Source organism: Chlamydotis macqueenii, chromosome 6, assembly GCF_036417535.1.
Source record: "Chlamydotis macqueenii isolate bChlMac1 chromosome 6, bChlMac1.mat, whole genome shotgun sequence".
NCBI lineage: Eukaryota > Metazoa > Chordata > Aves > Otidiformes > Otididae > Chlamydotis > Chlamydotis macqueenii.
In genome coordinates, this window is record NC_141561.1 from 12,475,653 (window position 1) to 12,500,278 (window position 24,626).

General features: G+C 42.3%; 1 protein-coding gene across 1 annotated transcript in view; it reads left to right on the forward strand.

The window, feature by feature from the left end:
- SEMA5B (semaphorin 5B) overlaps positions 1-24,626 on the forward strand; it is a 200,455-nt gene that overhangs the window by 166,088 nt on the left and 9,741 nt on the right. The window contains exons 16-22 of the mRNA XM_086750938.1: positions 670-817; positions 2,188-2,413; positions 3,062-3,280; positions 5,040-5,210; positions 6,107-6,256; positions 7,158-7,202; positions 10,384-10,589. Coding sequence (XP_086607064.1) covers positions 670-817; positions 2,188-2,413; positions 3,062-3,280; positions 5,040-5,210; positions 6,107-6,256; positions 7,158-7,202; positions 10,384-10,589 — 1,165 coding nt within the window. The remainder of the gene's footprint in view (positions 1-669; positions 818-2,187; positions 2,414-3,061; positions 3,281-5,039; positions 5,211-6,106; positions 6,257-7,157; positions 7,203-10,383; positions 10,590-24,626) is intronic.

Below are 24,626 nucleotides of genomic sequence, written 5' to 3' on the forward strand. Positions count from 1 at the left end.
AGCCATTCAGAATGGTCATTTGGGGGTTTTAAAGGCTGCATCTGCCTCAATTGCAGTCCTGTGTGATTCAATTTGAGAACAATATTGATTAAAAAGCTGAACAAAATTAAAGTTACCTTTTGAAAACGGAACATTTAGGGCCACATTTAGGGCCTGCTTTTAGATGCATATAGCATCTAGTTCAGCTCCAGTTGCAAACACTAGTTTCTTAGGATCCAGGGAGCAGCAAGGGCCAGATTGTGGGAAAAGATTTTCAAATGTTTAGCACCTGCCATGAGCGACAAATCACTGTTGTGTTGATCTCTTGTTAGTCATTCCATTGAAAATGTTTACCATCCGGGTCTCTCCTTGTGATACATGCGCTTGAGTTTGTGAGATCTTTTGTGATTTCAGTGCATGAAAGTTTTGAGATCAGAGCACTTTCAAAAACCCTATCTTGGCCATTTACTCCAACTGTCTCAGTGAGCTCAGCCTGGTTAACCACTGCTCGTTCTGTACAAAGGGTACAGTTCTCTGCTGTAAACAGGAATATTGCTAATCTGACTTCTGCTGCCTTTCTGTGCACGCATGAATTGCACCCATATGCAGTGCAGTCTTGTGTCCATCACCATTTTGTCCCTGGGATGTGCTGACAAGGATATTTTTGAGCAATGTTCTTTCTTTTTTCAGATTCTGTAATGAGAACAGTCCATGTCCATTACCAATTTTTTGGTCTTCATGGGGTCCTTGGAATAAGTGTAGTGTGAATTGTGGTGGAGGGATTCATTCAAGGCAGCGGTCCTGTGAAAATGGAAATACATGTCCAGGCTGTGCTGTGGTATGTATTGTTTATTGACATTGCATAAGGGGCACCTACTGACATCTAGGGACTTGGCATTCTAACTCCTCTCTCCATCTCGGTTTCTTTCTCGAGCTAAAAGAAAATAATATCCTCAGGTTTCACTGGAGAGGATGCTGAAATGAGCTGGGAAGCAGAGGGGTGGCAGATTCTCAAAATCAATGAAGTTATTGTGAGAGTGTGTGTCTGCGTGCGTGTGCACGCATGCGCAGGTAATGACAGAATGGTGTACAGAGGACTTCCTTAGGCCTCTGTAGGCATCAATGTAAAGTCCTTCACCTGAAAGCCCTGTACACTTTTTTTCTTCTGTCCCATTCCCAAGGATGATCCTGTTTAGTCAAGGAGGCCCTACATGCATCAGAAATGAGTCTCACTGTCATACTTGAGTAAACAACAGGTCAAACACCTCGTTAACCCATCAGTGAGGCAATGGCTACCCATTTTCTCTCTTTATTTTCCCTTTCCTATTCTGGCAGCTGCTTCATGCAGCTGTTTTAATTAGTTTTATGGAGAGTTTACTTCCAGTGTAAGCAGATTTGATCTGGAACCTCCCATCTGTTCACAAGCTGTTTGGCATTTACTCTAGAATCATAAAGTCCTGCAGCATTACATTTCTTTCCCTCTGCCAGAAAAGGCTGGTTTATTTATTTATTTTTAAACAAGAATGCTATGTTTGTCACTGGAATTCCTCCCACTAGTGGTGAGAATGGTGAAGACCCCAAATCACCCCATCCCCATCCAGCCAAAATATTGTCTGTACTCAATGGATGCTCTACACCAAGGATAGCAAATGGTTCATAGCCCTCACTAGAGAGTTCAGCAAGCCAACCAAACAAAGATAGCTGTAAAAAGAGATAATCTAAACCCATCGTAAAAATCAAACAATAAATTTCCCAAGAAATAAATCATACTGACATTTTTTCCTCATGGGGCTTCTTTCTGCTGACCTTAGAGCAGCATCTCAGGGTCACAGCAGAAAACTTATTTGTTGTTATTATTATCTATTGCCTGCATTATTCTCCTGCCCATAATGTACCAAGCTTTTGAAGCCCCATAGGACTTTGAGTCAGTAAAGAAACACAAACCTGAGGGAGACGTAAAAATAGCAAGTCACCCTTGAGGTCCACCTGAAGCTATGCACCACCACCGCCTCCGTAGTCACCACATTTTCTGCTGTGCCCAGAATGACTTGTGGCTGTGAGGTCAGATAAGATGGATGGAGATTGTTTTAGATGGAGAGGGTGCCATCTTATTTTGTAAATGTAAGTAAATCTTATGTACATAGATCTCTGTCAGTTAGGCTGCTGCTGTTCAATAAGTAAGGAGAGAGTGATTTTCCTTCTTGGCAGGAATATAAGACCTGCAACCCAGAGAGCTGCCCGGAGGTGCGCAGAAACACACCCTGGACCCCTTGGATGCCTGTCAACATCACCCAGAATGGTGCTCGCCAGGAGCAGCGCTTCCGCTACACATGTCGTGCCCAGCTCTCCGATCCCCATGAGCTGCAGTTTGGGAGGAAGAAGACTGAGAGTCGATTCTGCCCCAATGATGGCTCAGCAATGTGTGATACTGACTGTACGTCTTGCCAGCTCTTGTGGACCATAGGGCAAGCCTATATTTGGTGGTGGAAGGGGGAATCCTCTCAGACCAACAAGAACCTGATTTTGACTGCCTAAGTCTTGTCATGTATGACTAGTGTCACTGCAGAATGGCAGGGATGGAGAGAGCCCTGTGATTCACAGTTGTGAGCTCTGTGCTTATGGTAGTGTATAGATTTGTTCTTGCTATTGCCAGGCTGCCTCAAAGAGGACAGGCAAGTAGTGAGGGTGTAGAGAAGAGAAGAGAAGAGCCATTCTGCAGGACAGTGTGTCTTTTCTTTCTCTCTGGAGGTCCTCTTGTGCACTGCCTCTGGGGTTATTCCCTTCACTACTGCTGTGATGCAAGGCAGTGCCCTGAGGGCACAGCTTCGACTGCCACAATTTGCTGCCTAGAGAGGTCATTTATCAAGGTTATCAGTAGACTCTGTTTGTGTGTGTACAGAATTCATTTTGTGTCTAGCTTAGCTGTAACCCTGTGGAACAAAATTCTTGCTAAGGGCTTTCAACAGAAACCCTTCCCGAGGGCCTATAAATCTTGATTTTATTCATAAGCTGAAGTCCTTTTTAAAAGCCCAACAACTGATTAAATTGTGATCATGTGGCATCTTGTTTCTTTTCCTTTAAGCTCTTGTTGATGACCTCCTAAAGACTGGTAAGACCTCTGCACGGATTATCAATGGGGGCTGGTCCTTTTGGGGCGCCTGGTCTTCCTGTTCCAGGGACTGTGAGTTGGGCTTTAGGATCAGGAAGAGAACATGCACAAACCCTGAACCTAAAAATGGTGGCTTGCCCTGCGTGGGATCAGCGACGGAGTACCAAGACTGCAATCCACATCCCTGCCCAGGTAACCATGATCATCTTCCTGCATGAAATTCAGATATGTTCTTCCCCATCTTAACGGTAGAGCCACAAAAAGAATCAGTATTTCCAAGCTGCTTTTTTTTTTTTTTTTGGGGGGGGATTTTTCCTTAAATTTTTTTAAAGCTATTATAGTGACCTATGTATGTGATCTTTAGTGCTATGACTTACGTTTCACCTAGGGTCAGAGGGTAACACAGCCACATACTCTAGAGGAAGTAGTATTGTGGGTGTCTAGCAATTTTTTGCTTCAAGAAGGTTTGTTGCTTCATCCAGTGGAGGGCATCACAGTGCATCTGCACCTTAATGAGGAGACAGGCTTAATAAATGTGGCTTAATACTGTGTAGAGATGCTTGATGTGGCGGTTCTTCTTGTGAACACTTGTTTCTTCCCCCTCTCCTGCTTACGTATTGTTCTTGCGATGGGCATCTACTCTTGACATCAGTTACCATTTCCTGCACAGCCAGCAGGGAGTATTCTTGCCTGGTTTCCTGGTTTTCAAGTTTGTCCTCATGTTTATGTTGCACTCCTGGTCCAGAATAGTAATAATAGACCATTGAGTACTGTATTCTCTCTTACTTATCCTTCTCCTTGCTCTGTAATAACCATCTAAACTAAATTGAAGAGATCTTACACAAATTACCTTGTCTCTTTGCAGTTCTAACAATTATCTACCTCTGGCAGTATAGTTTGTGACCTACATTTGAAAATTCTCTATTATAATAGTATTATTATGATTCTAAAACTCAATACAAAGATAAAATTCCAATGCAGATAGGAAAATATGATCAGAATTTGCAGCAAGAGCGTAGCAGGAGTGTCAGATATTGCACTCTATGGCCTATAAAATGAAAATAACTCTAGCACTATAAAGGCAGCTATTAGTACTATTTTGGAAGCTCTCAGTGGCTTTTCACTAATGTCTGTGCCCTTCTTCTGTGCTGTTTTCTCCCCTTGGACACTATGATGTTTTACAATCTGTCTGACTGCATGATTATTATTTCTCTGTGTCTCCCTCCTTCCCTACCTCACTCAATGTGTATACACAAATCCTGGGTTTATCTTGCACTAAGTCATCAGGTTATTATCTTCTGAAATAATGGCATGTGGACCTGTAAATCAGGCTGTCTAGTAGCTTGACAAGGAGGGGGTGGGAATCTTAACTCCCCCCCTAGTTTTACTATTAACCTGTTACGGGGCTGTGCTCAGGTAAAGCCTCTGAATTTCTCTTTCCTGAAGGCTGGAGCTACAGGACTTGGTGCCCCTACAGAAAGGTGCCATGTAAGCTCCACTTAGATGTACAGCACTTTTTTCCTAAGTAGATCTGCTGTTGCTGTAGGTGAAGCATCAGGAGACAATATAACAATAATGATAATGCTGTTTTATAAAAAGGTGTAGAATAGAATAGAATAGAATAGAATAGAATAGAATAGAATAGAATAGAATAGAATAGAATATTTCAGTGGCTACCTTAAAGAATAGTCTCTATTTTGGCACTTTATGATACAGAGTTGTTTTGTGCATAGACTTCATTCTGCATCTGCAGAGTGCAGCACATTTGTACCCTCTTTCAATATGAAGTTTTTGTTATCAGGCCCAAATGTCCTGGAGTACGAGAAACTGCTAGCTAGTCTGGGCAGGGTGGATCTCGAAGGTGAAATATTGGGGCTCTCCAGCTTTGTCACAGTGAGAGGAGTAACCAACGGCATCCACCTCTCTCTCCTTGCTTTTCAATGTCCTTCAGTGAAAGGCTCATGGTCTTGCTGGACTCCTTGGTCTCACTGCTCAGCAACCTGTGGAGGAGGACACTACCAGCGCACGCGGACTTGCACCAATCCAGCTCCGTCTAGTGGAGAGGATATCTGCATTGGTCTGCACACTGAGGAGGCCCTTTGCAACACACACCCATGTGAAGGTAGACAGTTCTTGTCCCTGCACTACCTGGCTTGGGTGGTGGTGGTGGTGGTGGGAGCAAGGCACATCTGCAAAATGTTTAAAAATAAATCAAAAATACCACCAGTTAGAAGCTTTTCTGACCGTTCAGTAAATGTGCATTGAGCCAGGGAAATAGGAGACATCTCAGCGTTCAGCTATAATGCATCACCTTTCTCTTTGCCTGTTCACTAGCCCATGCTCTGGCAAAATCTTGTTAATGGCTCATCCATTTACAGTAATTGAAAAAGCAGGAGCTTGGTTCTTCAGTGTGGAGGCTTACAAGACCAACAAAAGGAGTCATGAAGCATGAATCTGTGCAGTTGCTGAAGGGACAATCCTTCATTTTACTTACACAGACAGGCAGTTGAACATGTGCTACAACTCAGAGGACAGGGCTTAGGTCTGTGCTGGTTTTGAACTGCCTTTGTGTATTTCTGATCCAGTGCAGTCTGACTCCTGCCCTTAGGAATATCAGCAAAATGCTCTTAACTGCTGTAAACTTGTGCTGGCTGCTTGGGGTATCCCTGGGGGTTACCTCAAAACTTGGAGGTCCTAGTGCAACATTGCCCCACCCAGCTCCTTGTACGTCTTTAACCAAAGAGCTGATGGAGGAGCTTTTAAGACAACTCCATGCTGCGCAGCGCTCCACCAAGGGTCAGTTCAGTCCATATTAAGAAAACTACAACCTGACAAGTTGGACAATGCTTACATTGTTATTTGTACTGAGAAAATGAAATCCACTAAAGGCCCCTGGATTAGATCTGTGAGAGAGGCCCAGGCCAGGATCTAGATATCCTTCTGCAAGTTTTGTATCTATAAGGGATCCTTCTCCTTCTTGTTGACGTTGTCTCTTTATTTTCCTGCTCTTGATTTCAGGTGGCTGGTCAGAGTGGTCAGAGTGGAGCCTGTGTAATGAAGAGGGCATCCAGTACCGCAGCCGTTATTGTGAGGTACACAGCCCAGACTCCTCTCAGTGCATTGGAAACAGCACGCAGTACCAAGATTGCCTGTATAATGAAATTCCTGGTATGTACAGTGTCATGGAGGATGGAGAGGGTGGGCCAGGTCAGGAGAGCAGCTTCTGCCCTGACTGTCAATCTAGGCTATTTTCTCTATTATAGATTGGTTTTGGATGCTTCTAGAAAAACAAGCAAACAAACAAATATATTATAAACTTCCTTGTGACAGGCACAGGGTAACTGGCATTCCTTTAAGGCATCTTGGTTCTTCTTTAAAAGAGAATTACCGAGATCTGTAATATATAACTAGTATTGCTTCACCTGGCTTGAAGCTTTTAACAATGCATAGTTCATCTTGGGCTCTGTTACAAAAATTATCTCCGTTCTCAGTGGTTATGGGCAACAGAAGGTCCTTGAGTTCAGGTACCAAAAGAAGCATCCCTAAAGCAAAGAAATAAGGGGAGGCAGATGGAGAAAACTGATGTGTGAAGTGGGGAGATTCATCAAGGGTCTAACAGAGCGAGACTGTTGATGGACAGATGATCATCAACATCTTCCACCTTGTATTTTGTGGAAATTTAATCTCTCAGGCAAATATTTGATATGGATCTAGACTGAATAACCCCTTTCCACATGTTCTTTTCTGAATTAGAGTGCCCTGACTTCAAAATCTAAGATCTCTAGGCAACGGTACTCTTTTTCATGGTTTTCTCAGCTATCTCAGCTGTCTTCTAAATTGAAGAAGCTAAACAGTGATCAGGTAACAGTACTGGAATTGTCAGGTCTTCGGAGAGGTTTTGTTGCATGTATTTCACACTCTGAGCTTATAATTCAATTCAGGAGACTGTCAGCTTGCTGCAGAACACGTGACCAGCTTCTCCTGTCTGGAGCACAGGGGGTTTAATTACTCAAAGAAGTACAGTGATGGCAAAATGACAACTTTCTCCAATCTTCTTCTCTTTGTTTAGTGATCCTGCCAGCCTCCAGCATTGATGAGAGCACGAACTGTGGAGGTAGGGTACCACTAACTATATATCTTAGTTTTATCTTAACCTGGCTTCTTTTCTCCCTGTGCAGCATCAACCAAACCATTAATCTATACAGCTCATATCCCACTGATAGCCTTAATTCCACTGGAGTCTTGCTGTCTGAGTCAGACTGGAGGAATGTATCACATGTCCACTTGTCAGTTCCAAGATTTTTATTTATTTCGGGGGTTGGGTTGGCCACTAAGGGTTGTTAATTACCAGGGAGCACATTGCTTGTTGCTCTCTACCCATAGGGTGAATGGTTCAGGAGAAAGGAAGGGATATTCCTCATTCCACCACTATAAGCCTCCAGCTGTTTGGAGGCAGGTGTTTTTAAATAACCTGTAAAGAATTCAGTGAATAGGGTCTCTTAGACACATCCTTTGCTGATATAGGACAAGATTAGAGTTTATACTTGTCCTCCAAGTACTTCCTTTCATTTAGGTCCTTACCTCTCACAGAAGTTGTCTCCTTTCTGCATGTAACTTGGAAAGACCCAGTCATTAGTGTCACTTTCCCACTGCCCTAGGAGCCCCTATGATAAAAATGCAGACTGAAGAAAATGGCATGTTCCTTCGACATTTTAAAATGCTAGTTTCACACTAATGACCATGTCGGTTCCTGCTAGAGTCACATCCCCGCTTTCCTGAAATCTAGGTGATCTGCAGGCTGCCAAAATCTCTTCTCTCCATGGAGATCATGGCAAAAAAAGGCATGCCACCTATGGCACGGAAATGTGGCCTCTCAGTTTGTGACTGAGGGGCAATCAATGGAATTAAGATTTTAGAACCTGCAATGTAACAGTTGCCTTTCTGTGTCACTCCTTCTCCCTCAGAGGGTGCAACATATCTGCCTCAGTTCCAGTACTGCTTGCTGCAGCTTGCACTCTGCTGTTGTGCACTGTATCCACATTTCTTTCTTTTACCACCACCGTTGCATTTGCTGTTGCAATTTACATTTTACCATAGCTAATATTTATTACTTAGTGTTCTACAATATTTGGCAAAGAAGCCAATCAATAGGAATTCTGGTGATGTCTTTCAGAAAACCTATATTTTCAAAGTGATGAACCAGAAAGCTTCCCCTTTAGGGACTCACATGCTGCAAACAAAATAATTTGGTTTTTTTTCCCTAAGATACGGCTGAAAGTCACTTGAAAAATCAGATGAATCTTTCAAAGGTGAGAGGGAAATGTAAGAGAACTTTATGTTTTAGAAGGGATTTCCTACTGTAGTGAATTGGTAAATGTAGCAGCGAAAGGAAACATTCCCTACAATATAAGCCAAGCTGGACAGGAGGAGAATGTGACAGTGTCATGTGGCTTCACTGACCACAGCTGCATATTCTGTGTTTTAGCTCTCATGAGTAATGTAAAACAGGCAGAGGTTTTTAGAAAGGAAATGTCATTTTGGAAAAGCCTTGTAACATTTTTTAGGAAATTATCATCTTTCTGCTGTTTTTTTGGACCGTCATCCAAAACACAATAGAAAGCAGTAATCTTGCAATAGAATGTTATAGTGTGGTTTAAAAAATAAGTGTAGCTCGTCAGTCTAATAAATTCTGTATGTTTCCTTACTGTAATTATTATTGAAGTGCATTACTTTGCTGTAGAACTCTATTGGTTTTGTTCTTTTTAAACTCAGGAGGATATTTTTAAACTAAAGATTAGAGGAGAGCAGCAGACTAATGGGCAGAATTCTCTATTTGAAAAGCATATCAGTTAAAATGTAAGATGGCACCAAAAAATGCACACCATGATCAGACTAAGAATGAACCTCATTTAAAGCCACTCTATGAGTAGTCCCTTCCATTTCTCTGCACACAGTTAAGTCAACACAGCAGTCTGTCCAAATGAATTGGCTTTTTAAATATTACGGGAATTTTACTGCTGCAGTTGCCACCGAGCCGATGTGACTGTCCCTTGGGACAGCTGCCCTGGGGGAAGTGGTCAGGAGTCCCCCCCAGCCACTGGAGCCTCTGTTACTCCTCTTTGAAGGATGAAAGAGTAAAAGCAGAGGAAAGGCAGTAGCATTTGGAGTCGTCATTGCTGGTTCTTTTTCTGTAGATCGCTCCCTGCACATAGCAAAAGAACAGGGTGCCAAAGTTTTGCCACCCAAGACTGCCTCTGGCCGCTTTGTTAACCTGGTGGCTGTAAAGGTCGTTACTGTTTGTTCTGTTGTCAGTGGAGATGTGTCAGTGGTTGGTTTTATCATGGGATTTGAGACTCTCTGAGGTGTGGGCAGAATAAGGAGTACTATTTGACTTTGTCTTCCCCCTATCAGCCGGAGTTGTAAGTACCTCACAGCGCGTGGGATGCACAACTACAGCTCCTTCCTGAGGCCAGTGCTCTGCTTGGAGGGTGCTGCTGCAATCCCACGTGGAGAGATCTCTGTAGGAGGCTTTTATAGTCCAAGAGCTTTTCTTTTTGAAATATTTGCACTGTAGCTACTCTGTCTGCACCTGCTTGCAACTGGCTTCCTGTCTTTGCAGTTCGTAGAGAAAGCCAAAAAGAAGTGTTTTTCAAGCAGTTCCCTGCTTTCCACCTTATCTTCCCCATTCCCCCAAGGACCCATGTTTCAGTGTTAGCGGTACAAATACACCTCAGAGGTAGTGCAGGCACAGCAAAGGCAATGCCACCCCATGAATAAGCAAGAATGCTGAGCACACTTGGATTACATGGGGGAGGAATGTCTATCTCCCCCACCCCAGACACAGTCCCATAGGCATTTTGGGCAGCCGACAAAAAGAGCTTTCCCCTCCCTTCCTTCCCCTTCAGAGGAACACTGAGGATTTTTATCCCCTTATTTCCATGACATGCACATGCTTTGGAATCCATTAATGTGTATTGTTTGTATGGCTCATTTCTTTAGCTGTCAGCTTAACATAATGTTTAGTTTCAATATCAATAGAGGGGAGAGAGGAGAGACAGGGAGGGAGCTTTGAGAAAACAATGCATAAACCTGTTAAACAGCACAAAGCAGAGCTGCAGTGGGGAGACCGATTTGCAGTAAGATTTTGTCAGATGTTAGAACGTAAGACTCTGGCTTCATCAGCTTATTAATGTTGATCCTAAGATGTCATAGCTCTGATTTCCACCTATGATCTTGTTGGGAAAAGGAAAAAGGCTGTTCTTTAATAATATCATCTCTTGTTATTTCTCTTGTAGGTTTTAGTCTCATCCATCTGATTGCCACTGGGGTCTCCTGTTTCTTTGGCTCTAGCCTCTTAACATTTGTGATTTACGTGTACTGCCAGCGCTGTCAGAGACAGTCCCAGGAGTCGACTGTTATCCACCCAACCACTCCCAACCATCTCCATTACAAGGGCAACACAACCCCCAAGAACGAGAAGTACACCCCTATGGAGTTCAAGGTAGGGTACTTGATGAGGAATACCACAAACAGCTTGATTCTACCTGAACAAATTCTGTATTTATGTCATGATTAGAATTGGGTACGTTTGTGTTTCTGTGCCCAGCTGTTGACATTACATGTGGGGTTGAAAAGGCATTTAGCCGTACTGTCATAAAGGGGTTAAAAAGTCCCATTACTGCTGTGGGATCTTGTTCTGTTTCACAGTCCTGATGAATGCCACTCTGGCAAGTATATACCAAGATACTCCAGCCCGTTGTGACTGTTGTATGCATACAAATTGTCGTTTAAGAAATCAGTAAGAGCTCAGCTCAGTGCATTGTTAGTGCGTGGTAAGAGGAAACGGAGGGGAGGAAGAATAAAAATGGAAACTTCATTAGACAAATAGCTGGGAAAATGCTTATTTTGAGATTCTGGAAATGCTTTGGGAACTGCCAAATTGGAGAGAATGAGAAAGCAGAGAGGGTTCTACCCCCTCTATCAGTGTTGGACAGAACTTACCCAGGCAGCCATGCAGAATTTGATGATAGCAGGAGAACTGGGAGCTGAAGCCTTAGGAGAAGATGAGTGTTGAAGTGGCATACTCTGTTGGGATATCTGCCTGCTAAAGAAAACACCGCCCATTATCTGAGCAGATACAACTAAGGGTGCAAGAGACAATACGCTGAGACAGTAGTGCATCGTTGTATTTGAGCATCAGTTTCCAGGTGAAGTGTGGGATCAGAGAAGTGAGCAGTGGGATGGGTGAGCGGGCTTCATGTCACCACGGGAGAAACAGCCTGCCTAAGGCCACTTGAAGAGTGTGGAGCATTATTTGGGACATGAACACAAAATAGAAGGAAATCTTGCAGCTGCTTTTCCCTTCATATAGCTATGTGCTGTTGACATTTTGATTGTTTCTCCTGATCTGGCCCAGCTTCTGACTGAGACCCAACAGTAAGATCAATGGTGGGACCATTGCCATAGTCTGAACTCTCTGGGTGTTGGGAACTGTTTCTACGCAGGGATTTTATAATGCTGGGCACAGGATTACTCCTGATACTTGGCCATGATTTACAATGTGAATACGCATCAGAACTAAGAGCTTGCATCAGATCTTTTGAAAAGAGTCAATGTTGTTTTGCTGTTTTAAAGGAAAACAGTTTGAGCTGGAAAATAACAGACCAGTTTGGCAATAAGCGTGTGCTGAATTCCTTGTGTTGGGCATTGCAGCCCCTCAGAGGATCCTGCTGCCTACAAATACAGTCTCAAAAATACATTTCCTAGCAGCATAAGGCTGCAGTTGCATACAGTTTAGTAAGGGTGCAGCATCATAACGTGAGTCAGCATGGATTTGTGGAAAGTAAATCATGTCAAGCAAATTGGATTCCTTTTTTAAATTAAATAAATATCGATCTAGATAGGAGGGAAGCAGCAGACATATTGGGATTTTCAGAGGCTTTTAACAAAGTTTCACAGGATGTAGTGTTCTACACATTCTGCGTAGACAGGTTAGGTAATAAATTATTAAGTCAGGTAAAGAACTGGGACCTATTCCTGGAAGTTTCAAACTGTGAGAGTAATCCTTTCAGTTATGTGAGTAGTTGTGGCAAAGTCAATAGGAAGACCCAGATGAGAAAGGCTTGCAGGAATAGAGAGATGAGCAAGAGTATTCCTTTTTTTCTTACATAGCAAACAATGAAGACAAGAGACAAATTTAATTTTGTGTCCAAAAGCAAGTAGTTACAGAGTTGGGTTTGTATTAACGTTTTCTTCATGATTTATGTTATGCTATCATATGTTACCAGATGATGCTAAAATAGGGAGAATGGTTAAAATTTAGAAGGATGAAGTTCACAGAACGATCCTGATCAGTTGGGTACATGGATTATGAGATGCAATATGTCTATGCCAAGTGATGCAGCAGAGTAGAAGTAATAACAAAGCTAAGCAGAGTTTGAAATAGCAGCAGATTAGTTAATGTAGTATCAGGAGGGAGTTGACATCTTGATACATCCATCTCTGAATACTGGATCTAGTGTGTGGTAACAGTGAGCAGCTGTTAGAGTCTTCTTTCAAGGGACATAAAGAGTCTATGCATTAGATCAAGTTTGAAAAGTCTAGTTTATTTAAAGTAAAGCATTAGGTAACTGGGACTCTGTGAGTTAGGCTGGGGGGAGAAGGGACTTGGACACAAGGAGAGATAGACCAGATGGGGCTTATTTATAGAATGTTAGGAAGTGAAAGAGTTCAAGTGCATAAATCTGCAATCATTGGACAGACCAAAACTAAATGTTTAGGAGCAAGGGTCTGCTTGCTAAGAAGAGCTCAAAGTCATACTCTTTCAGTGTGGTGAATGAGGCAAAGAGATTTACAGAAAGGGTAAAAGCTAACCCTTTTCTCTATTCCTCTTGAATATTTCCTTATGTTCATCTTCTTTATTGTCCCTTCTTTCTTAAACTCTTGCCGGAAAATGTCTCATTTAATACTACAAATTTGTCATTTCTCAGTGTTTCCTTAAAGAATATAATGTTAGTGCAGTAAGAGGAAGGTTCTGTGTGCTCTGTGCTGTGTAATTACTTACAGAACTTGTTATTAGCCAGCTTTACATTTAGGAATAACTGGCAGATTTTTCTAAGGGTCAGGAGGGAGTTTTTAATGCCTTCAAGGAGCATGTGTGGTTTTATTGTGACGCTACACAATTAACATTCAAATGATGGAGGAGCTAAAATTCACCTTCTGGAAAATGAGGGTTGGACTGAGCTTGGATACAGGCCCTTCTACATTTAAAATGTGTATGTATGAAAGAAACTGAAAACACCTGAAATTCCATATTCTAAATCCAAGTAAGTTGCTATTCAGCAGATTCCAAGAAAACTTTCCCCAACATCTTTTAGGTAATGAAAGCAAAAAACTCATTGTGGGTTTGTGTGTGTATTTGAAAGCGTTAATAAATCCATAATTAAGGAAATACATGTGTATAGACTACTTTTCAGTAACAGAAAATGATAATACACAGTGACATGATGGTAGCAGAAGGCTAAGCATATGCACAAGTATATTATTTTCCATTCTTTGATAATAATAAGCCTTCTGCGACCATCTTTTGTGTGTTTTCATCTTGAAATATCTCTGCTCTCCAATCAGCAGGTGAACACAGTAGAAAATTTGGCAGTGTTACATTCAAATGTACAGGACTGAATGCAAACTCATGAATCAAGGTGAATTTTATATGAAGGCAGATTTTAATGAAGGAAGTGCTAGCTGATAGGAGCCTTGTTGGACATTTCAGCACAGCAATGCAGTAATGCAGATCAGATGTAAATGTCATACATAATGGTGACCTATTGATCATTTAGCTGATGCTAACTTGCCTAGGCAGTGATTTGCAGAAGAGCGTTTTATTTTTGCTGGCTTCATTTCCCTTCCTGTTTTGCTTTCTCAAGAATGCTGTGAGGTTTATTATTAGCTATTTTAGCCATGATGTCTTAAAAGATTTCATGCATATGCATTTACCAGAAGCATGTTGATTTTGATTTGTTATTCATGGATTGTAGGAGAGAGACCTTTTGGGTCACCTAATAAGCAGTTCATGTTTCATTAATTGGTTAAAGTTCATACAGCACTCTGACAATATTGAAGAATGTGCAGAACAAGAGCATAATGAAATAAGAAATTATCTGCTCTTCACATTTTGGCATAATAGGTTACAGAACCACCTACAACCTTCCCAATACTGCCACGCGGATTAGTTAATAACTGGCTATCAAAGCAGAGAGGAGATCCTCTTTTTTAACATATTGCTTCGCATACTCAGTGGCTTACTCATGTGAGTTACTTATTAGTGTCGTGCTGATGGAAAGCCAGATGATCCTGCAGTAAAGCAGGAGGATGTAGGGTCAAGGTTGAGCCCTTGTGAATTAGGAGCTCTTGAAACAGCCACACATGGAGAAAGGGTTTGGACTGAAGTTCTTCCTATTGCTAAATCCTCTGCCAATAGAGAGAGCCAACTTTTTATTCTGCATGGGATTTGGACATGCAAAGGCGTCTGCACATTGGTCCAAATACAAAATCCGATGTCCTTTAGATCAAGCCAGATGGGATTAGCAAGAAATGTAAGTTTGCAGGATGATTATGATGATGATTCTGCAGATTTTCTTCTTGATTGTGCTGGATGGACTTCCCTCTGTCCTTTCTTCCTTAAACACCTTCCTTCCTTAAAGCTTTAGTCATGAGTCACACAGTCAAACTCTTTCTGTACTGATGGCTCAAATAAGCTAAAGAAGCACTTGAGCACTGCATCTGCTCTGGGCATCACTGGTGCTCTCATAGAAGCTAAGGGTCAAATGCTGAAGTTGTGGACAAGCAAAACAGTCATTTTTGTCAGTGAGCAGATTTATTGTGAAGATGAAATGAGAACTGAGTGAGATTGCAGGATATGGCAATGAAACAGGGAAACTAAATATTTGATGTATCACCCAAAACCTGAAGTTTCTAGGAGGGCACCGGAACAATACACATTAACTTGAGTAGGACTGAGAGTCCTGCACTTGTCCAAAATTATGCAACAGTTGTAAAGGCAGCTACCAGAAAATGGGGGAAATATTCAGTAGATCACTTGGGGCCCTGTATTAATTAGAAGCTACAATTAATATTTTTCAATAAAATGAGAACAATGCTGTTGAAAATCAAATAACAGTGCAGAGCAGACACCCACGGCAAAGGACTCCAGCCACTGTGATCCACACTTCTTTACTAATCCCAAATAATTCATGGCAATAAAATACCAGCATGGAGAGTTATGAAACAGAAACCAACTCTGTCTTCGGAAGAAGAATCCTTCTGAATAAAAGCACAGGCTGGGTGTTTGGTGTGGCTTTCAACACTGCAAAAAGAAGTAAAGTTCAGGGTGTAGGAAAGTGAATCCCTGTATGGATTTTAAATGTCTCTCTCTTGGTGATGGTCATTTTCATTGCAGCTGAAAATCACACCTTTTTTGGAGCAGGGAGGGAGCCAGTGTTTCAAGTTTAAGTGAGCTTTAACTACTGTCAAGTGCCCTAGAGGAATGTTTATCTAAGTCAGCCTTGGTCTCTGAGGATGTCTGTTTCTCTCTGCCATGGAAAACTTAGGGCTTCAGTGTCCTATCGCTTAATTTGATATGTTGCTATTTCAACTAAAATTGGCTAACCCATTTATTTGTAGTGATCACAGCACATACACTGATAGCACTGTGATGTAAGCGTTTTTCTTTTCCCGGTGACCCTTTCACTGTGCATCATCCAAGCCCCAGGAAGTGGCTGTAAAGTTCAGGCATAAGCCAGCAGTTGATGATACCCAACATCGTCAATAAGTTATCCACAGCCTCCCTTAAGTGTTTGCTTTAGCTGCAATGCATGGCATTTTAGAGAGAGATTTAGCTGATGTGATCAACTGAAAAAAATAAATACACACACACATATATATAAAAATATAATAAATCAGATCGAAACATAAATTTTGTTCCCAGTGAATTTTATGTTTAACAAAGACTATTTTCCCTGAACAAAGTGGCATTTAAGAACATGAAGTGCTTGAATGGTAGAGTACATATTTTTAGTACTTACCATGAGTATAGTATTATTTGAGAAAGAATAGTAGGGGCAGGGGGTTGTATTGGCAAAGGAGCATTGTGCCCTTTCTTGTATGATCCTGCAGTTGCAAATATCACTTCAGGGGACTCTCAATTTACATAATGCCTGCTAGGAAGGTAAAGCAAGAGAGCTTACTGATGGGGAAAAAAGGATTAAGTGGTGCGTCTCAGTCAAAACCTATTAGTGTCTTTTCTCCCCTTTATATCGTTGGGTCGAGTCAAATTGAGCAGTCAAGCATGCCTGGAGGTGTGGCTGTCCTAGGATGATTGTGCCTGTAGAGTGATGTGCGTCTCTTGGAGGTGTCCTCACCCCATGACAGCAGTGGCTCAGCGGGTTGCTGTGTGCAAGTTGAAGATATCTCCCTCTCATAGATACATTATTTAAGCGTAGGGGAAACTGTCAATTCAGATCTGAATGTTTCCTTGCCCCTGCTACCTCTGCGATGCAAGCAGCTGCTCACAATGGAGCTGTCCCCAATGGAAACTGGTCCCTACTGCATCTGCTCCTCACGCAAACCCTTCATTACTTCGCAGGGCTGCTCACATTGTTCCTCCTCCCTCACTGTTTTGAGTGAGTCCAGCTTTTGGGATGACTTTTTGTATTCCTTTTTAAGCCATCTTGAGAAGTTTTAAGTCACACTGGTAAGAGATGCTTCATATTCCTCCTGCTATGTTTTTCTCTCTTGACTCAGCCTTCTTTCCTCTTCCTTGTGTGACCAGGCATCTCTCCTCTGCACCCAGGTCAGGTTTATGGTCCATGCTCTGCCTTCTTACAGTCTAGGCTAGTCATCAGGGATGCTGACACTAGCCTTTCTCTGGGGTCGTACTACTGCAACTATATAATCTGTGGACGCAGGAGAGATAAGTTTGTAGGCAGATGAGTTTTGTTTTGATTTGGTTTTAATTAGATGAATGAGTATAGCTGGAAAATCTGGCAGGTTTTTAAACATGAGAGCTACTGTTTCAGACCTGAAGACAGACACATGTATTCAAGAATTTGTCTGATTTTTCCAGTTACGCTAATTGATCTAAGAATTAATATTACCTTTTTTCTTGCAATTTTTGCCTTTCCTAATTTCTCTGGGTTTGACATATATCTGCCCCCACCCATCTACCTATGCTGGAAGAAGCAAAATTAAATGAGGAAGAACTGCGGGAATGGGAATAACAAAATCGCACTGCGCTGCTATGTATTTACGTGACTTCCCTCTACTGGTCTGAAGAGGAATATTTCAAATATACCCTGGCCTCATTTGGTAAAAGTTAATGGTTCTCACTTGGTCCAGGTGCTTGAAGTGGTTCTTCGCTCCTTGTCTCTATGAAGCTCTGGCTGGCAGTGTTTTGCACATTAGCTGAACTGGGAAATCCTCAGTGTCTCCAAGATATGCAGGAGAAATTAATTATGTGTTTGCAGAAGAGTTTAAAGGGAGCCATGAAAGAGGCAGGGAGCTAAAATAAAGGAAGGCGATAATATTAGACAAACAGTAAATATCAGAAATCACGTAACCTTTGTGGTACGCGTGGAGGGGAGCTGCCTCACTATTCATCTGGAACAGCTCCACTAGCGAACAATGAACTTTAAAGTGGAATTATAAAGAAATCTCGCTACATACACACAAAATAAAGATCGCTGTGTCAGTATTCAGAACTAGAGCACAGTGTCCAGAATATGTTTGGCAGCTCTGAGAGAGGACAGCCGAAATACCTGAGCTGTTTTTTCCTGAACCATGACCAAGCTGTCCTAAAGAACAAGGACAGGGCTGCTCAGGATGTGCTGGCTGCTGCCACCACGCAGGCTGCACATGCTGCAGCAGCACTACATCCGTTGCCATCTTTCCCTGGTGCATCGTTTGTATATGGACAATAGGTTTGGCGTAGGATAAGCAGGAGTAGCTCTCCCTCCATTCTCCTATAGCTGGAAGAATCCTCGTTAAGTCAGCTCTAACATCGTTCTGAGATTTGGCACGAAGCATGTGAATAAAGGAAAGAACTGAAAAATCTGTGGATGAAGGAATCTACATGGACCGTATCCCAGAGTCTGTGAGAACCAGTTAATGAACAACTCCAATTACCTTTACAAATATCACGGATCTCGGGCAAACCCCCAGTGCCATGAAATGCAAAGGTAATACAAAAGCATTTGTAAGAAAGCAGGCCAATTTCCTCCCAGCTAATTGAGTTGCTGTTAAGCTACCAAAGTCCAATGCACTGAAGTCACACAAGTAGCTCAAATAAGTTTGTGTGGGAAATGCCAGTTGGATTTGAGGATAAGACAAATTATCTGTAATCATGCAGACCCACATAGAGTACGCCTGGACCTTCCCATTTCAACAAAGCTTATCAATGGGGTGTTAAATCCCACTTGGTCTTCAAAATTTGGCAGAGTTGGAGCCATACTGGAGTGAAACCAGGAGAAACAAATGGGATTGACTGACTACTTTCAGTTACAGCGATGGAAGTTCATTGAAACAAATCTGTGTCGGCGTTAATATGCAGGCAAATCTGAATTAATATTTGAGAGGTAAGATGTCACATACCCTGATGAAACAAAAGGTGGTTTTGCTGAACTGACAGCTGAGCCAGGACTGTAATGCTGAGCAGGAAGAAATCAAACACGATTGCTTTTTGCAGAGTTTCAGCATTAGAGGATGAAGGCAAAGTACGAGACTGAGCTGCATCAGGGCAGATTCCCAGCTGGTTAAAAATGTGATTTCACTGGTCCATGTACCTGAAGAAAAGAGAATGGTATTAGTGTCTTAAATAATCTTATGACATATAAGTAGAAATTGGCTTGGACAGGAACCCTACTACAAAGATTGAAACCTGGCTAATGGACTGTGAACATCGGGCAATTGTTAACAGGAACATACGGGGCTGTGGCGAGGAGTTGTTTGGGGCACTGCAAGCAGTAATGCAAGGTTTGGCTTTATTTAATGTCTTCATTAATGAGCTTGGAGAGGGTGCAGTCAGTGTGTTAATTAAACTAGCAGAAGATATTAAATTGGGAGGTATGTAAAAAAAAACAGCCATTGCTATAGAAATAATGGAAAATAACCTGAGGAGGTTATAAATGTAGAGAGGAAATAACAAGGTGAGATGCAGCATAGGGAGAAAACAAAGCAATCATGAGGAAAATAATTAAAAAACAGCCATTCAGAGGGTGGGAGATGCTTGGAAAGCAGTAACACTGTAAGAGACTGAAAGGAGTTAGCAGATGGCAAATTAGGCCCAGTTTTTACCTTTATTTCTATTTTCATTACTTTTTTTTTTTTTTTCTCTCAGCACTGCAGTTACACCCTTGCAATTTTCAGTCTAAATGTGCTGCTGTGGGCTGGCACCAGGCCGCACGGCGTGTGCTGGTGATTCACCAGAACGAGCAGCTCTGAGGCCATCTGAAAACTCAGGGCTGCTTGCTCCAATATAGCTGCAACGAGGCAGTGAGAACCGCCTTCTGCAGACAAACCTACAGCCAGTCCCTGTGATCTTACCAGTTCCCATCAGCGGAAGCCCAGTCTGGCCTAGTTGCTCTAGATGATCATCTGCACCCAATGCAGATTACTAAACTTGTTGTTTAGAAGGCAGTGGTTATACCTCTGGTGAGTTAGTCTGAGTGCTAGAGCGTGCGTGAGGATAGGTGCTGTAGCTCAGCTCATGAGCCCCTGTAGTAACACTGCAGGACACGTGAGGGACCCAGCAAGAGCATGCGCCGAAGCATAGTAGTGCAGCAAGGAGACGGTTCGCACCTTCCCACACAGCTGAGATCATGTCTGCTATAGCCTGTGCACCAGCTATATTGGGAAGCAGCTTGGGGCAGCCCTGAATTCCTCTTTTGTGTCTGGACGCCACATCATGGGTGTTGCCACCATCAAATTACTGGCAAGCAAGCTTTAGGCTAGACACCTGCACTTGGCAGTGGGAAGATTTCCATCAACTCCTTGGACTTCAGTTTCTAGTTCAGAAAAATACTTAGACCTGGATTTAGCTGTAAGCAGGGACTCACTTCAGCTTGTCTTGCTATTACATACAGTTCATTTTATCATCTTACTCGTGTGCTTAAAGTCAGAGATGTGCCAAACCATCATTCTGACAATGGTCCTTTATGTTGCCAACTCTGAAGGGTTTTATAAGTTTAAAATGGTAGTAAAATAACCTCACTCCCTCCTAAGTATAAGGATGAAATAGCTATTTTCAAACACTATAGAAAACTGTAGCTATTCATTTTCTTATAATTGAATGTTAGTTCCATTGTCAACCCGAGCACATCCACAGATGCTGCCGTCACTTGGGGGTTGTTTAATTTATTTACCAATAACAGTGAACAAAGAATTTCCAGTCTAAAAATATGCTAAGCTTCCATCCAAAAAGAACATGCAATCATAAGTTTAGTGCCCCAGTGGGACTTTTTTGTACCTCTTTTTGAGAGGAAAAACTTTCTTGTATAGAAAATAGGCTCCTCATATGTACATCTACGCTTCTCTGTAAATTCTGCAAACAGAAAAAAATCAGCACATAAACCCTGGCCACTGCTACCTTTGACTTCAGCGTAGGCAGAGCTCAAGAGATTTTATAAAAGCATCAGGTGGGATAGTTTGTTCAGTGTAAGACACTAAGCAAATTTTAAAGAAAGATCAGAAAGAAGAATCATGAAAGTCTTAAAAAAATCACTCTTAGCTTGCAGTAAATACATGGGTCTCATAAGGTCTTTCTGGCAACTTTCATCTTTGCGAGGTCATTTGTAATGCATAGCTCGAGAGGCACAGCAGTGTTGTGGCATCCGGTGGATCAGAAGAAAGGGAGCGTGTGGGTGGCCAGACATCATTTATTTTCCTGGTGTCAATTATTGCCAAAAGAGGTTATTTTAGTTGTATGGTTTATTTTGTTGAAATGTAATTATTATGCTAATTATTTCCAAATTTACTGGTTAATTATAATTCTGAGTTCTCTCCCTTGGTACTTCCAGAGATGTACAAGCTGTGGGAAATGTTTCATAATATTCATGTATTTCCACAACCCTAAGTCATTTGGCTAATGTTCCCAGAACACAAAAGGTAACATCCTTTAACAAGAAGGCTTGGCTAGTTCTATAAAACAGCTGATCTGCATCGAAAAGGCATTTTGCTCAATCTCATTTCACTGCAAGAAACAAATGACTTAAAAGGAGCACAAAAGAAGCTAAATGTTGGAGCCTGGCTTCCTTACATCATTGCACAATTCCCTTATCCTCCCATTTTCCTGGGGGATGAGAGGGAGTAACGGCCATCCTATTGTTGCTACAGGAAATCTGTTCCATGCTGTTCCAAGGAAAACTGGAAACACTACCTCAATTCTTTTAGGGTTAATTATGTGACTGAGTTCAGTGGGAATTTTGTCCCAGATTTTTGCAGAGGCAGGATGCAGGATGCACAAGGGCTTCATTTGGATATTGCTAAGGGGAATGGGTTGACTACAAAGTTGCTGTCTGCTACCCAGACTCTGCTTTTAGACCTTCACCTGTGTCCACAGTGCGTCACCAGGGTTAGCAGTGGTTGGAGGTTGTTACCCTTGGCTCTTAAGTGCCTGTGTTCACTTTGCAGTGAAAGAAAGGGGAAGTTTTTATTTTTAGACACTGGGACATTCAACATTACAAACAAACTTGCAAGATGGAAGCTTCCAACTGTGCAATCAGTCCTGGCACAGGCGACACAGCCCTGATGAGTCATGCCCATTGGAAGGGTGCACACTGTGTTGTTCAGCCTCTTCAGAGTTAAAGTGGTGACGACTTAACCATAAATGCTAGATAGAGTGGTTTGATGCTGTCCAGGAAGGTCACTTAACTTTTTCTTTCTTCTTTTTACCTTTTTAAAGAGGAAAGTGTTATGAGTGGGAGGTGGAAGAACTGAAATAACCCTATCCTGGTTCCAGCTAGTACAGACTTAATTTTCACCTGAGCTGGGAGAGGAGCTGAAGCTGGTGGCCCCTATGGCTGGGGGACACAGCTGGGATAGGTTACTGATCAGCCAACAGCTGGGATAGGTTACCCAAATTAACCAAAGGGCTGGTCCACACCATGTGACATCTGCTCAGTATATAAAGTGGGGATGGTGCTTAAGGGTGGGTTTTGCTACTGGGGAGGGAGCTGGGCATCAGGATCCAGTGTGAGCTATTGTACTGTAAGTTATGTGCTTACATATACTCTCTTATTGGTTTTGTTTCCCATCTCTGTTTACTCTTCCATTGCTGTTCTGTTAAACTGGTTTTGTCCCAGCCCAGGAGTTTTGCCTTTCTTTCCTGATTCTCTTCCACATCCTGCTATGGGGGCGGTGAGTGGAGTGAGTGAGCGACTGTGTAGTATTTTAGCTGCTGAGTGGGGCTAAGCCATGACAAACCCCTGTTGACAGAGAAATAGTGGAGAAACTGTGAGGTTGGGGAAAATTCTCGTTCTCACTGACTTCACAGGGACTGTGGTGCTGTGTAGCTGGTGAAGATTAACCTACAATTCTCTTGGGGAAACTTGCTGACTGTTCCCCCGCGCCACCCCCAAAAAAGAAAAGAAGATCTGGAGCTCAAAGAGAATGCTGAGCTCCAGAAAGCTGAGTACTTTCTGCATGGGAAGACTGAAGAAATCTTGTGATAGCATATCACCCTATGGGAGCTGCTTTATGGCCCTTGTTTTAGTATTAGATGTATGTATGTCAGATGCTTTTAGAAGCATCTTTTTCACTTTAACTTCTCAAACACTATGGAATTCCTTTTAATTAGGAGTGGGGAGATGTTCATCCCCTTTTAAAATCAAGTTTTGAAATTTTTGTGATTGTTTATTGAAAATTGAAACATTTGATCTGTTATGTGTGTAAGAAATGTTTATACAGCTTGTACATGCAGCTGTAGGATGGGAGCAGAACTGAAAGTTCCCTACTGTTGCACATGAAGATGTTTTGATACATCTGGGAGAATGTAAGCAAGTAGATCAGTGGATTATGACTTAATGATTTGGAGCAGAGGCAGAATTTGGGGGAGTAGTGGCAAGGCATGGCTGGAGAAAAAGTAGCAAATGGAAAATCTGAATGATGACTTAGGCTAAAAATATCAATGGAGAAAGCTGAACAAAATTAAATGCATGCATATGGCACAATGCAGTCATGTTTAACACATCTGATGCTTGGCTCTGCCTTGAGAGAGACAGCCCGTGAGTGTACGTCAGCGTTTTGGCTCCGGTACGAATAACAGAGGGCAGGGCAGCAGACAAGGTGGGATATCCGTCAACTTTCCCCTCAGACTCTTTGAGTTCTAACTAACTGCTAATACAATAGCAAGAGTGATAACAAATTGTTTATGTGTTTCTATAAATATTTAAATACTCAGGATTCTGTTGTGCTTGGCATAGACATGCAATTCGCTGGCAGCAAAACTGGACCTTTTGATTAGTTGACAGCTCACATATAATGGAGAAAGCTGCTGCTGTTTTACATGGTCTTAAAACCGTATCCATCCTGGTCCATCTGAAAACATCCCTGCTTGACAAAGCAGAGTTCCTGGGTCAGATGATAATTTATATATACGTCATGTATCAATGCAGCATAATAAAGGGTGTTTTAAAGAAAGCAGTTGAAGTTGTGCCTGCTTTTGAGTGATCCACTTGGTTGGGTTAGCGTGTGCTTGTGGCTTGCCTTCTGCTGTTGAATTGAGGTTAGTGGTGAACAGACCAGAAGAAACAAATGAGATCAAGTATGTTGGGACGGCATGGCTCTTACTAGAAGGGAGGAAGCAAATAAAAGTATTTGATGCCTGTTGAGTTTCTAGTTATTAGTTGAATGGAGCACTTTTTCTAAGCACATCCCACAGGATTAGCTCAGGGTCTGGCCTCACTTCTGCATGGGGAATATCATGCTTGCGCAACTGCTGGAAGCTTCTTTCTTCTCAAGGCAGGATAGGACCAAAATGAGAGCCTGAAATAGGTTTCCCTCAGTGTTTGAAATACGTTGTGTGTATGGCACAGAGATTTTGCACCAAGTGATGTTTCAGCAGTAGAAGTTCATTGAGGTTTTGGTCTTTTCTGATCCTGCTTACTGAGCAACCAGTCCCAAGAGGCTGTAGCTGCAGGCAGGGAGAGGCATTAGTGTTTGACATGGGAGGAAGGAGATAACAAAGGGAAAATGCAGGTTGAGTATCAGGAAAATTGGCATCAGTAAGGTCTGGTGAGTGCTCAGGTGACTGACACATCTCCCTGACGGGTGCAGGATGGTAGTGCAACAAAGACAAGTCTTTCTTCCTCCTCTAGAACATCTGCTGAGGGCAGCCTGAGCTCTAATGCTCACTGCGCTGCTTTAGTCAGCCTAGTTACTGCAGCCACGGATAAGTCCCTGCAAAAGCACCAAAGGATCGTCCCTTCTAAGAGGACTTATTGGGCATTGTCTTCAGCAGCCAATCCTTGGCCATTGTAATATTTGGGAC